This window comes from Poecilia formosa, unplaced genomic scaffold (assembly GCF_000485575.1).
Source record: "Poecilia formosa unplaced genomic scaffold, Poecilia_formosa-5.1.2 Scaffold91, whole genome shotgun sequence".
Lineage (NCBI taxonomy): Eukaryota > Metazoa > Chordata > Actinopteri > Cyprinodontiformes > Poeciliidae > Poecilia > Poecilia formosa.
Genome location: NW_006800030.1, coordinates 1,682,277 through 1,697,276, shown reverse-complemented (window position 1 = coordinate 1,697,276; position 15,000 = coordinate 1,682,277). Strand labels below are relative to the sequence as shown.

The 15,000-nt window shown below is 37.7% G+C and overlaps 1 protein-coding gene and 1 long non-coding RNA gene across 3 annotated transcripts in view; one reads left to right on the top strand and one right to left on the bottom strand.

Annotated features, from left to right (window-relative positions):
- Positions 1-7,950, top strand: part of LOC107836843 (uncharacterized) — a 21,838-nt gene extending 13,888 nt beyond the window's left edge. Inside the window, exon 4 of the long non-coding RNA XR_001662811.1 lies at positions 7,085-7,950. This is a non-coding gene — a long non-coding RNA (uncharacterized LOC107836843). The remainder of the gene's footprint in view (positions 1-7,084) is intronic.
- noxa1 (NADPH oxidase activator 1) overlaps positions 1-14,086 on the bottom strand; it is an 18,046-nt gene extending 3,960 nt beyond the window's left edge. For both annotated transcript variants that reach the window (XM_007557768.2, XM_007557769.2), the window contains exons 1-12: positions 13,215-14,086; positions 11,770-11,958; positions 10,921-11,003; positions 9,589-9,697; positions 8,176-8,310; positions 6,221-6,328; positions 4,571-4,630; positions 4,450-4,487; positions 4,202-4,340; positions 3,286-3,348; positions 3,037-3,124; positions 982-1,088 (exon numbers count right to left, since the gene is read on the bottom strand). In XM_007557768.2, coding sequence (XP_007557830.1) covers positions 982-1,088; positions 3,037-3,124; positions 3,286-3,348; positions 4,202-4,340; positions 4,450-4,487; positions 4,571-4,630; positions 6,221-6,328; positions 8,176-8,310; positions 9,589-9,697; positions 10,921-11,003; positions 11,770-11,943 — 1,104 coding nt within the window. In that variant the 5' untranslated portion in view covers positions 11,944-11,958; positions 13,215-14,086. The remainder of the gene's footprint in view (positions 1-981; positions 1,089-3,036; positions 3,125-3,285; positions 3,349-4,201; positions 4,341-4,449; positions 4,488-4,570; positions 4,631-6,220; positions 6,329-8,175; positions 8,311-9,588; positions 9,698-10,920; positions 11,004-11,769; positions 11,959-13,214) is intronic.
- Between the last annotated feature and the right edge of the window lie 914 nt (positions 14,087-15,000).

Sequence of the window (15,000 nt, the reverse complement as noted above, 5' to 3'; positions counted from 1 at the left end):
TAGCACAATCAAGTTAATATGTTACCTTCAGTTGTCATAAGATGATCTATATATTAAACATAACTTAAAAGAAATTTGACTTCTCAATTTGATTGCGTGGAATTGGTCTCTTTCCCTTTAAGATACTCCTGCTCTTTCTGACATTTTCCTTCAGCATGCCATCATAACAGCACTTCTCGATGATGCTGTTTACAACCGTTAGGAGCGTTGGACTGAGAAGTGGTTTGTATGATGACCTCAGGAGACTCACAGTTCCACCAGGTGTTTGCTAATTTACTGCTGCTAGTCTGAAGTAGCTGAGTGAGGGAGACGGAGGGAGAGGTGTTCTGTGAAATTGCAAAAACTGCAGCAATGAGGAGGAGCAATTAGGCATCCTTCAATCCATTAATCTCATGGGAGATTAAGGGATTTCTCAAATGTGCATGAAACAAATCAAAACACCAGGTATGTTTTTGATGATGGAATAACATAACATGATATGAAGCTCAAAAAATTTGACTGATCACAGTTGCATCATACTGACTAGTTTACCCCATGACTCTAGAATGAATAGTACCTTCTTATCTATTCATACTGTAATACAATTTCTACAGCAAGAACGACAACTAAGAGGCTCCTCGGCTTCCTCCTCTGACCTTAAACACCTCTGATCGCCTCACATACTGATTCAGATGTGATGGTTACAAAGCACCCTGTGTTCAGGTTCTAGATTTTTTTTTTTTATTAAACAATCAGGATATAAGAAAAGATCCCCTAAAAGTGAGTCTATTCAAGTCACATAAAGAAAGGAAATTGACCTGTAGTATCTCTGGCTTTACTAAACATTTCTGTGACATAATTGGGACATAGTATTTCTCAGCCTGAGATTCTCTCTGAAAAAACTAGTTCTTTTCAAGTCAACAAAAATCCATTTTTTTGAGATCAGACAAAAAGTAAAGGAGAGTTAAGTCATTAGTACATTTGTGTGTGCGTGTGTGCTACCTTGTTGCTTGCTGTGTTGGCCGTGTACCTGGGGGGCCCTGAGGCTGGTGGCTTTGTGTGGGTGGCATTGTTGTAGGATGGACGTGGAGTTTCTGAGGATGGACTCACTGCAGAGAAAATAAGGTAAAATCAGTCTGACAGCAGGTCTGTTCATGGGCATGGATGTTAAAATAAACTAAATGTAAAGCGTTGTTGTTGTAGGGTCCGCCCTCAGGAAGCAGCTCTAATACAAGTATCAGAAACACGGAGCTTTTTTTAACCATTCTGTGTTTTGGTTACAGTCATTTCTCTTGCATAACCAAAACACAGTTCAGTCCTGAGGCTCTGCACTGCCGCTTTATAATGCAATTTATTTATAGGTGCCCTTTTTGACACTCAAGGTCACCTTGCATCATCAAACTTAAAAATAGACACAATATTAAAAAATACCTAATAAAAATAAACATAATATAAAACTGTACATAAGACAGTAGCCGACAATCAGGACAGATGAGTTTTGAAGGTAAATCTAAATGGAAGAGGATCTGATTGGTGGAGCAACATGAAGGATGTGGTTGAGGTATGAGGTTGTGGACAACTTTGAAGGTAAGGAGGAGTATTTTGTAGTTGATGCGATGTGTGATGGGAAGCCAGTGGAGCTTTTGTCAGGTTAAAGTGTGATGTAATAAATTAGAGGTTCCTGTGAGATGATTTTAACCATTGTTCCCCTACCTATACATTTTATTACTCATTTTAAATTCCTTGTATTCCTTGAAATCCCTTCTTGGTCTTGCTCCATTCCATTTCTCTCAGCTTATCCACCCTACAGGGCTCTTCATGGTCGAGTCAAACCGCAAAAATCAGTTTTCATTGTAATAACTGTTTACAAAAATCAAATCATTTTGTTCTCAGCCTCATGTTGTGGGTCCCTTCTTGTCACAACCCTTTGCTATATTCTTTGGAATATTTTGCCCCACTCTCCATGCAACACTGTTGTATGATTGGTCTGAATTCCATGGCTGTGTTTAGTTAAATGGAATACAATCCCAAATACTCAACTAAAGAGTGATGGCACTTTAAAGAACTGTTGTTGCAACAAGAGAAGAGTTGAAATAACTTCACACAATTGATAATGACCACTGTTACCAAATGAATGGATGAGCTAAAGAAAGATCTGCAAGAAGTGAAGACAAACTTCACTTTACTCAGAAGGAAGTTGATGAACTGAAAAATAAACAAAGCAAGATAAATAATGGATTCAACTAAATGATATGTTTGAATGATATTCAGACATTAACCAAATCTATGTTGGTCTTGGATTCAAAAGCAGACAGTGTAGAAGATTACAGTAAACAAAACTGTTTACTGTTTACAAAACAATATTCTGATGAGTGGCATCCCAGAGGAGAAAATAAAACAGATTTTTGTGAAAGTCTTAAAGTTGGATTACAGCAGGATAACAGAATTGGAAAACTCAGGAGTTAAAACTCCACTGGGTAAAGGCAGTACTAGCCTGTTTGGCGTCATGTGCGAACAGTGGTTGATGGGTGTTTTGTAATAGGTACTGTTGATATTCAGATCCTGTGGTTAACAGCGTGGGGATGAGGAAGCTGGGAGTTAGTTGGTGGATCAACAATTGGTGTTGAATAATCTGTCCTGGTGTTTCTATTTCACTGTGTCATCTCCCTGTAGTTGGCCATCAGGTGAGTTATAGCTCTCTATTCAGATAATTCTCCATTGATGTTCCATCCCTTTCTTTGATTAACTTTGTCTTTGAAGCCATTAAAGGAGCTACTGCTGCTACTAATTTGGTTCACTTTTCCTTAATATAGACAGAGCAACAGTGTTTTTTGTGTGTCTGCTCTGTCATCTCAAATTCCTAGTCTCTCATAGCAGATGGTCGCTCATAATGGAGGCTTCTTTTTGTTATGAAGGAAGAACATGCATATATCACATGTGCAGTCACTGTGCAGATACTGACTTAATGCAATCAGCTGAGCATCCTCAGATAGAAAACACCTGGTTGGGACAAAAAAGTAGAGGAGCTACAAACTAAGAGCAGGGGGGAGAGTTTACCTTGAGGAGGAACCATAGATCTTGGCAGAGTCTCTGGGCGACTCGGTGGCTTGTCTTCTGGAGGGAGGGGGATCCCACTGGGGACGCGCTGTTGGAGAAACAAAGTTAAGTAAAACAGGAAATCTTGATATGTTTAACTATTTTGTGTGACAGACATTCTTGAAAAGTTTACAATAAATTACTGGGTAATGAGCAGGAAATATGCTGGTTGGAGTATTAATGGACGTTTATAGGACATAAAAACTTTACATTCTCCTTCTTAGATTTCTTGACTTTTGCAGGTTCAAGGAGCGACACTGGCAGCAGTCCTCTCTGAAAGCAAAAGAACAAAGTTCTGAACTGCCCAGAATAATTAAGGAATTCAGTTAAGATCAGAATTAGTCACACTCCAGGCAGATTAAGGTTTAAGTAGTTTTGTTTGTTTTTTTTTTGTTTTGTTTTTTTTTAATTTAGGAAAAAGAATGTGTTTCTAAAGACAGTAAAACGTTTAAAAAAACAACATAAAAATAGAAAAATGCCTGACTATCTACATTTTATTAAAAAAGGCATTGCCAACATTATTTTTACCACATTCAATAAGTACTGGAAACATCTTTATCAACATTAAAGGGCTTTAACCCTTTGCTGAGAAGCTTTTTGCATGTTTCATCTGGGATGTTTCACTTTGCTGCAATCTCAAATGATCTGTTTTGGAGTTTGACAATAACTTTAGTCAGCTGAAGGGGATTGACTGCATGATAATTCAACATGCTGTTATTTCATTTAAAGGATTTGATCTAGCTGTAATCTGTGGTGTCCATTTGAAGAAAAGGTTCAAGTTAAATAGATAATAAAATAAGTTGAACATGTTTCTATTGTTCTGTGCTTTTCTCTATCAATATCTGTGTTGCTGTTTTATTAATTATATTTTATGCCCTTTAATCTGACCAATAAAAATCAGCTTCAACTTTGACTTCTAAATGTTTAATAAAATGTGATGATCTTTAGAACATGTGAAAGCTTCAATATGCAGTAACAATGCTTTGAGATGATATATGTTATGAAATGTAATACATTTCATAACATATATGAAGTCCATGAAATGAATTTAATGGACTTGCCTAATTTATTTTTGAGTAGGCAAAAACTCCCAGTACCCTGCAGACTATAAAGGATTTGTCCTCACCTTTCCATCATGGATGACATTGATCATTCCATCTCTGTCCTCCTCTCCAAATAAAAACACCATGGAGCCTCCGGGGACGGTCAGCTGTCCTGGGCCCCGAGCCATGTAAGGAGCCCGCACACGCATGTATCGGGACTCCCTAACACACAACACAAATTCACACACACAAGGATTGATTTATTAAATTATTTTGTTCTGAAGTGGAATTATGATCAGTTGTATGTCCTGCAGGATCATGGAAAACTCACTGGACACCATCTGTCTTAGGCTCATAGAAACCAGGCTTCTGCACAGAAAGCAGAGTTGGAACATGGATTCAGTGACCAACTGAAGTCTCATCAGATATAAAGATATTCTGATCACACTTACCTGCTGCCTCAGAGGTTCAAAGCCTCCAAAATCATCATTAGGAATCATAGAAGAAATCACCTGTAGATTACAGCATAAAAGTAAAAAATCCAGAAGGAGACTCTAGATATCCAAACTTCTGCAAAATCTTATTTCATATGTCTATCAATATCTGATATTTTCAGATGTTAGAAATTATACTTCTGCAAAATTTTATTTCTATATATGAATATTTTCCATCCATTTTCTTTACACCCTTGTCCCTTAGTGGGGTTGGGAGGGGTGCCTATCTCCAGCTAGTGTTCCAGGTGGGAGGCAGGGTCACCCTGGACAGGTTGCCAGTCTGTTGCAGGGCAACACAGAAACACACAGGACAAACAACCATGCACACACACTCACACCTAGGGACAATTTGGAGAGGTCAATTAACCTGACAGTCATGTTTTTGGACTGTGGGAAGCTGGAGTACCCAGAGAGAACCCACGCATGCACAGGGAGAACATGCAAACTCCATGCACAGACCCCAGGCTGGGAATTGAACCCAGAACCTTCTTGCTGCAAGGCAACAGCTCTACCAACTGTGCCACTGTGCAGCCCTCTGATATTTTCATCAACATGAAATAATTTCATTATTGCATAGTTATTAAACGCTTTTCTATGGGGAACATGCTATAGACCCTTCTGCCACTGAGAAAGTCTAACTAGTTAGTTGGAAGTGTCTGCTGAACTTGCTGTTGCTGAGATATTCTAGTTATTCTCAGTACTTTATATACAGTTAATACTGTGAGTATAGAGACATCTATTATTGATTTTTGGTTTCCAAGCTGTTAGATTTCGATGATTTCTTGATTAATAGTTTTCCAGGCTTACTGAAGGCTTGGAGTTCTTGTTGGGACTCAGATAGTTTTCATTCACATTTAGACCAGCCTCATACTTTATGTATACTTAATCTTTTTCACTCCATACACAGGACTAGCTAGTAGTAGTGACACTAGCTAGTAGTTAGTGCTACCTCTAGGTAGCACTAACCTCTAGGTAGCACTAACCTCTAGGTAGCACTAGCCTCTCGGTAGCACTAGCCTCTCGGTAGCACTAGCCTCTTTGTAGCACTAGCCTCTCGGTAGCACTAGCCTCTTTGTAGCACTAGCCTCTCGGTAGCACTAGCCTCTAGGTAGCACTAACCTCTAGGTAGCACTAGCCTCTCGGTAGCACTAGCCTCTCGGTAGCACTAGCCTCTTTGTAGCACTAGCCTTTCTGTTCTGCTGTTTCTCCTGACAGACCAGCTGTTGTCATTAACTCTGTGAACTCAGTTTTTCTTTAGCAGAGAAACTATTCGAGTTTATTCGGTTTTCTGATAAAAGGGAGTGGTTCCTTTCCACTGTTACCAAATACTTCCCCATGGGTTGGTAAGGTGTGTCCAGTGACTTGATGCTTTGATTGATTGATAACTTTGTACCACCTGCCATTCTAAACTGAATTTGACTAAACATTAAATGTGTCTATTTGAATTGTAATGAATTGAATCCAAATAAACTCTGACCCAGCTACTCTTGTCCAGTCAGATTATTTGTCAGGGCTATTTATTCTGTCTGAAAACTCCAAATGGAGCTAATGTAATTTATGTTGATGACAGATTGTGAATATCAAGTAATTCCCTAAAGGACACATCACCTTCGCCTTCCCCAGGAAGTCTCTTTGGTGCAGTTGCTCAATTTCTTGTTTTCTGGGACGAAACACTGACCCCACTGGTACCAGCAGAGGGTCCAGGACCTCCCTCCTCTAGTGTGAAAGCACAAAGAAGTGACAGTTCAGTGCTAATATTCTAATGTCAATATGTAATATCATAACATACAAAGCACAGTTATTTAAGCCTGCAGTTAAGCACAAGATTTCTTTAAACCCCTTTCAGACTTAGGCTTATTCTTCCCATTTCACTAAGAAGTTTGTTCTGACTGGAAATTAGACATCTCAAAAACAACAGTCATGTAAAAACACTGTTTATTTTTTTTTTATTTATCTATGTCCATTTACATTTTATTTTTAAAAATGGCATGTTAAAAATTATTAATACCTTTCTCAACAATCATGGAAAAGCATTCTGCCGGCATCATGCAAATAAATTCTTCCTTTAATCTCTGACCAACTTTTTGCTTTCTGGTCTCTTGAACCTCTCAAAGACATTTATATCTCTTGCAGTCTGAAATATAATATGAAATAAAATATATATTATTTTCTTCACTTGCTATTAACAAAATTTTAGGGAAAAAAAATAAAAATGGCCTTTTCTGTAGTAGCCCACATTTGTGTGCGTGGGCACATACATCCTAAACCTGAATGTTATTGGTCAGTTTTCTTTTGTGTATTTAGCAGCTTGGCACTCTTTCTGTGAACTAAATGTGACTATGCAGCTAAAAATAAATATCCTGACTTTTAACTCTGACGGAGTTCTGAGAGGGGTCGCATTAACTCCAACTGAGCTCTGTATCCTGCATGCGCGCTTTCATTAGTATTTTTTATTTTTTTTTGTGGTTTCAGGAACTGAAACACTGATGGGTCACACCATCGATTCTCCATCGACAGACCGTGACATCTTTCGCGCTCTTCCCCAGCGTCACGCTAGACTGGGAGAGTTATTCAAAACGTTTGTCATAAAGAGTAGAAAAGAAGCAAACATTGTTGCTTGACATCCTTCTCTGGAAGTCTCAGGTAAGGGGAGGCTTTCCTTTCTTTATTGTTTAGTATAACTTTTTATTTATTTTTATTTTGTTAAAGCATATAATTTTGTGTGAGTCACATTGTGGGTGACAGTTTGGCCTTGTGTGGATCTGATCCGTCGTTTCTGTGCCATGCGCATCGCGTTTATGTGGCATATCAGTGTGGGCTAGGTTTGTGCGTTTATGGGTGTTGGGGATGTGGATGTGTTCCTGTGGATCAGGTGCAATGACGGTTTTGTCCGAACCATCTGATAATATCCTGCAGGTGCCCTTGGATGTAAACGCACACGCCACACATAATTCTTTCTTCTCATATAAATCATTCTCACCGGTGGTTCACCTCTGAAAGGTTATATCAGAGATGCAAGAACAGAGCTAACGTGCTGGTTTTTAATCTTGACTGCCGCCTTGATGAATAATTTCTGCAAAAAAACATATGTCCTGATGTAAATATCCATACAGGTCAGCTTGTGCCCAGTTTAAGTGAAAGGAGGCGCGCGTGATCTGTGCTAAGGTAAACTTCAGGCATGTAAGCAGCGACAGCGCGAGGCAACCCACAGAGATGCCAGTGATGTGATTGATCCACGCTTCCGGTTTTGTGGCCTGTTAAATGCATCAACTATAAACCAATCTATTTGAATACTTCACTCAGTGCAACAAGACTTCCTGTCCAACTTATTAAAAAAATTAAATAAAATAATTTAATAATTATTAATATTATTTTCCAAAAACAAAAACAAGCAACGCTCAGCCTGGCGGGCCACTGGGCTTATAATACAGTGGGGGAAACCCTTATGGGCACTAGTCCTCATTCTTCTCTATGGACTATGCTGCTAAAATGCAACATAAACCTTGTGGGTCAAATTTCTCCCCAATCTGTAAACGGTCTGAAGTAAAGACTGCAGCACTCACTTCAACGCTCTTCAAAGCCACCTCAATATTTCCCCCTCGTCCTTGTCCTCTGTCCTGAGTGGCTGACACCAGCTTGTCCATGGCTGACTCCCATTGGCCCATCCGACAATACGCAGCTGCTGTATTATATAATATCTATGGAACAAATTACAACAACAAATTTCAGTTTCATCACTTAAATATTGGTTTTATTTTCTGGGTGTGTAAATCTCTCTGAGATGATATTCAGCATAATTCACAGCAGCAAATATTATTGATGTGATTACTCTAATATTTCTTTCCTGGTAAATTCACTTTGTGGTTTTGGAACAAAAACAGCTTTGCCCAGCAGTTCCTACTCCACAGGGAAATCTGTTCTGCAAACAGTGACAGAAAAACACATTATTTTTCCAGCAACCGTCAAGATTACTGGAATAATAATTATGCCTACAAAGGACCTAAATCTATTCTGTGATAGTATTGCACTGGTTTACACTTGAATGTCACTGTACTGAGGACTTTGCTCTTAGATAAACCTCTGTATGAATCTGGAGAGTTTGCTATGGACGCATGAGGCAACCTCTGTTTTTGTCCAAATCAATTATCCCCTTATAGCACCAGGCTGATCAATGGAACGATGAGCTCAACTTCCCAGCATTCTGACATAAAATCTTGAAAAGATTTCTTGAACTGTTTACCATAATGGACAACGCAACACAGGGGGAAAAAAAGAAAAGCGGAGATAATAGTAATTGATTTTTTATTTTTCTTGCAAAATCCCTGCACTTAAAATTAAGCATGTCTTGGTTTTTATTTATATTATTATTTTTGGTATTTTACTGCCAATTTTATTAATGTTTTATTATTATTATTATTATTATTATTATTATTATTATTATTATTATTATTATTATTATTATTATATTATCACAGTTAATTTTATTTCTTGTTTTGTCTTTTATCTACCTGTGATATTGTGATTGCTGTGAAGCAGTTTGGTCAGATGAGGTTGTTGTAAATGTGCTATATCAATAAACTCTGACTTTGAGAAAACAGAAAACATACTTATAGAACAGACTGTTTCACGACTGAGGAGCAGTACAGAAGGTCATTACTCCTCACTGCAGTAACCTGCCACTAGCATCTTCTGTGCCAGGAGAGGGACATCTGATGAAGAAATGCTGTCTTCTTATTTCAATAATTCTATTACAAAGACTAAAACGTGAACACAGGCGTACACATGTTGTGGGGACTCACTGCTCCATGTGGGGACCATAGCCTGGTCCTCACAAGGGGAAATGCTGTTTTTGGGTTTAGGACTAAGGTGTGAATTGAGTTTTGGTTAAGGTTAGGTTGTAGAAATAAATGGAAGTCAATGGATGGTGAGTCAAATGGTGATGGTTTTGTGTATGCACATGAGTTTGAATTTCAGACCTGCCAGTAGTAGAGTTTGTATCTCAGTCCCAGCTGTCTGTAGTCAATGACGGCGTTCCCTCTCATGTGCTCCTGCGCCCAGATACAGTCTGACAGAGCCTCCTCCGACCTGGACAGTGCAGCATGCACAGAGGAATGGATGAATGGTTGTCATCTGATACACGGGTCAAATTTAAAGCCTGGTTAACCAGGCTCTACAGAAGCCCACACAAGCACAAAGACTTGATCATTTCTATCATTAAATTTGAGGATAATCATATATTTATATCTGCATATGAACTCAATAACACATCTATATGTTCCATCCTTTTCTGGACCCAAAATTTATTGTATTATTATTATTATTATTATTATTTTTTTTTTTCTTTTTACATTTTTATTAATATTCTAGACCTTTAAAGTAAAACTAGATTAAATCTATTTAATCTAATAACACTCAGGTGTTATTATTTGTATGCATCACAAATGATCAAACAACTTGATGCTAAGTCTGATTTTGGGCTCTTAGGAGAGGTGCAGGGCTACTTCACTGTTTTTGTAGCATTTGGACCAACTAAATGCACTAACTTTGTTTCCTTCACAGAAATTCCAAAGAATAGTCATTTTAGTGCAACTGTGATGTTTTAGACAGTTTAAGAACTATAGGACTGGTTCAGTATTTGCACAAATTACATATTATTTAATGAGTGTGGACTTAGTGATGGTACATCAAAATACTTATGTGTCAAATGTTAAAATCAACATGTGATGTGACAAATCAAAGAAAAAAATCTTAGTGTAGCATAAAAGAACATCAAAATCATTGATTTCATTAACCAGTAAGCATTTTTATGCATATTTAGACTATGAAAATTATTTAAGTAAAGCCCATATTTTTTATAAATTTGTAATTGTAAAGTAGTAAAATGGAAAAATATTCAGTTGAATAAATACTATTGCAAAACACAAATAACTCTGCAAGTCAGCCCGGTTTTTCTGAGCCAGATGTTCACATTCATGTAAAATGAGTGGAGCAGGGATCACAGGATCAATCACTATCAGTAAAAATCATCAGTATCACTGCAGAGTCATCAAAGCAGAAGCAGATGCTAATCTGCTTCCTGTCTCCTGTTATTGAGTACATTGAGTGCATATGTTATTATTCTTTCAGACTAAATGTGCTTAAAAAGGAACTAAGTCATTTGTTTCAGTGAGTGGAGTTACTGTAAATGTCTTGGTTTATTTTCTCTCATTCTACCTCTAAAGTATTACATCTTTAGTGAAGTTTCATTCCTTCTCAGTAACGAAGCTTTATAGTAGCTGCAGGTGTTTCTGAAGCCTAAAGAGACCGACCTGTCCATCTGCAGCATCACGGCTGCTCTCTGGAAGAAGGCAACAGCAAGCCGCTCATCCTTGGCAATGGTGAGGTCTAAACACTGAACATAACAGAAGAAATAGAACAAGCTAGATTTTTTTAATCAGGGTTCAAGGGTCAACCCACCAGAAGCCTCTTTAGGTTTCAGGAGGATTTTGCACTCATTAGAACTTTTGCTAGCCTCTTTGCTTTCAAATTTTCCTTGACCGTTGACATTTGATTAATAAAATACAATTTTCAGACACTTTTTTATATGTGTTCAGCAAATTATGTTTCCCTTTATAGAAAAACTTTTTAAGGGATTCAAAAATCATCATGGTCATCTATTTATCTATATACTGCTTTAAAACTAAAGAGCACCTGAAGTGCTGCACAAGTAAGAAAAAACAACAAAAGAGTAGAAAATGAATTAAGAAAGTGTTAATGGTATAAATAAAACAATATCAATAAATTTAATGATAAACGGAAGAAACCAGGACTGGCCTTATGGTCCTGCTTTCTGGAATTAAAAGCAAGTTTCAAAAGATTAGATTTAAATGTAGAACATGAAAAACATCTTGCATGAAGATTCACTAAATCTAGTGTTTGTCGTCAAATTTTGTATTCCCCATTAGTCCTGTTGCTTTTGTTTCCAATGCGATGCCGAATGTCACATATCGTTTTTTGCTGCCTGCACAGAGTTAGCTGCTGCTCAGCTGCTCTCATCTGATGCTCCTCACTGTTGCTTTGAAATGTATAGGCTTTGGTTCACATTCTGACCAAATATGTAATGTTGTAGTGTTAGACTGACAGTTAAGGTAATACTTGTGAATGCTGTTGACACAAACCCTGAGAGCCATGTCCAGCTGTCCCAGAGCCAGGTGGGCCGAGGCGGCATTGAAGTGTGTGCGAGAAGTCTGCTCCGGGATCTGCTGGAGCTTTGCCAGAGCTCCTTCCCAGTCTTTGGCATCCACTGCCTGCACAGATTCATTCCAGAGCCGCAGCAACTCGGTGTAAGGCATTCTGAGCAGCAGAGACTGGATCAAGGAAACACACACATTAATACATATCTTTGTGTTTCTTTGGTTTTAAATGATTTTCACATTCTGGCATCCAGTCTAAAAAGTAAGTTTCATTTAACCTTCATGTGCAATTTTAGGAATTGAATTAATTACCGCTTTTCTTATATGTATATGTGATCCTAAACTTTGAATGGTTCAAAAATTCTCCAGTGTAGTTAAAGAGCCACATCGTCCACCTCAAAACGTTCCCATGTTATTTGCAACCCCAACGCAAAAAGTAGAACCACCAAAAAAATAAGATGTTTCTGTGTAATTACAATAAGAATTCATAAATGTGTTTGTCTATAGGGTCAATAAATGCCTAATAAAGCAATTAGTCTGCGCTTAGTAAAGTCATATTTAATAAGTTGGAAAATGCTGTAAGTTTGAGACGGTTACATTCGGGGTTTATCTGGAACAGCTGAAGGAATAAAACTACCCAGGTTGTGGCAGCCAGATTCCATTTGATATTAATCACTTGAAAGTTAACCAAGCTGGTTTTTCCTGTCTCATTCACAATTAAAGACTAAAAAGATGTTCCACCTGTCAAACAGAAAGCTGAGTCAGAAGTTTCAGGTTTCTAAGTTAATATAAAAAATAAAAAAAACTAAATTAATTCCAAAGAGAATTTCTGTGAAACCAGCACAACCTGCTCTTCCCTTGCGTCGATGTTAAACAAATGTCTCCCATCCTAAGCAATATGTGAAGAAATTCAGTTCCATGTTTCAGCAAGACAGTAGTTGAGAACATATTTCTATTTTCTTGAGATGTTAGGATGTGTGAGTTGGTCCAAACGAAGTCCCACCACAGTATCAGAACTAAAGCAGCCTGCAGATGAGTAGTAAGACATTGAACAAAAACAGAAGTCCAGCTGTTCAAAGCTCAGGGTTCCCATCCTGAGAATCTACACCAAGCATGGCTAAACTTCTAAGTAGTTCACTAGCAGAGCTTATTATCAGCATGTGATAAAAAGGAGAAAAGCAAAAACCAACCATTTAAAAACAGCTTCAAGTTTAGGAAATTTAAATTAGAAATGAAATTAATCTGTTGGTTTTCTTTTAAGATAATAAATTCTTAATAGCTTTCCTGAAGTACCTCATATTCCAGGAATATGAGGCATTCAAGGAATATTTCCTAATATATGTCCTAATAAGTCATTCATTGTCTGCAAAGCTCCCATTCAACTCAGTTAACACAAGAATAAAAAGTCTCAAGCACACCATGAATCTCACCTTTCAAATAAGAATGAGAGCTTGAAATGGTCCTGGCAGTCCTGGTGTCTGCTCCCTGTGTATCTGCTGTGCACAACACTGTGCTCACATGGAAGTGTGAGGAAAAGAAACTGGCCTCTTCATTAGTCTCCTCCCAGCTCCTACAAGGAAGTCCTCCATCCACATTCCCCAGGGAGACACACCAGAGGTGGAATTCACCTGCTTTATGTCACACGTACACACAGAAGTGAGCACATTGGTGAGCAACATTATTAACTAACTGTAACAATAAGCTTCACCTCAAATTCAAACTGCTGCTAGATCTGAGAAGCCATGACAGTTCTGCAACAGATCCATATGAGCATCTTTCTTAACCTCTGGGGTTAATAGAGGTTTTTGTTTCCATTCTAATTATGGAGACTCACCATATTATTCTTCATTACAGTAGAGACTGTAATTACTGTGTGAGTTGACATCATAGCTCTGCTGGGAAATCTCAGAGAACTCAGACAAACCTTTGAGCTCACAATGAAGGGCTTGTCTCTGAGGAGGAAGTCAGGAGCGAAAATGAGTGTACTTTCCAGAAGTGAGCCATAAACTGAATCAAGACAAACACTTCACCAGACACAAGGAAAATAATGTGTCTTTTCCCAGATCAGGGCTTTCTCTGCTTGGCCAACCTGTTGCACCGGTAGAGTGACATCCAACAGGCAACAGGCTCCGCCCACCACAGGAAGATCAAAAGAAAATGCCAAGCAAGCATCATAGCCAGGTGTTCACATTCTTCTGTTAAACAGACCTGGCAGTGCAGACGTGCCAATGTAATTTTCAAAGAATACAAAAACACAATGAACAAGCAATATTTTATTTACACTCAACAATATTAACTTTTTGATTTAAATGTGATTTTTCTCAAGGCTTCTTTGTGATTTGAAGAAGAAAAGTGGACTCTGGATTAATGATCTGATTAATCCATGTTTTGTTTTATGATGACATCATATGCCCATTAAACAAATTTATTAAAGTAATATATATATTATTACATAGAAATTGTTGTTTGAAAGTCTTTATTTCTGTTAGTGATACATAATTAAAACGTAACATTTAAAAATAGATTATTACATCAGATGTATAAAAAATATAAAAACAAAATGTGAGCTAAACTGAGAAGTTTGTTATTTTCGAAAATTATTGGGACATATATTCTAATTTATTGATTATGATTGTATTATCACGTAGAACATGAACTGATGCTTTCAGTCTGTGGCTCAGCTCAGTTCAGCAAGAGCCCAGATGAGGTGGCAACATCGGTAGTTCTAGAGTCCAGAGATCCACAGACATTTGAATAGAGCACCTTTTCCCACCGAAATGCAGATTTGTGGAGTGCATTACTAGCTAATAATTTTGTTATTAGTGTGACAATAGCGGTGTCTACTATTAAATTTTAAAACATTACAACCAACAACGCCACCTGAGATCTTGGCCCCAGGACTATTCAGCTTCTAATATCTACAAAAAGGCTACGCCAGGTCGGGACAACAAAGAGAGGTGGATCATAATATTTAAAAATTAATGATTTATTTTCTCCAAAAGTTTAAAATAGGTCTACAACAATAGAATATATGCGTTAAAGAAGACAGTTTACAAACTTCACAGATTACATATTACACATCAGCTCTTCAGCGGCAAGTTCTGTTTTCAAACCCAATTAATAACTAAACAAAGAAACTAAGACAGAAAACAAACAAACAAACAAACAAAAAAAAAACACTGCAACCCAAACAAAGAAAAACATGCAAAGCAAATA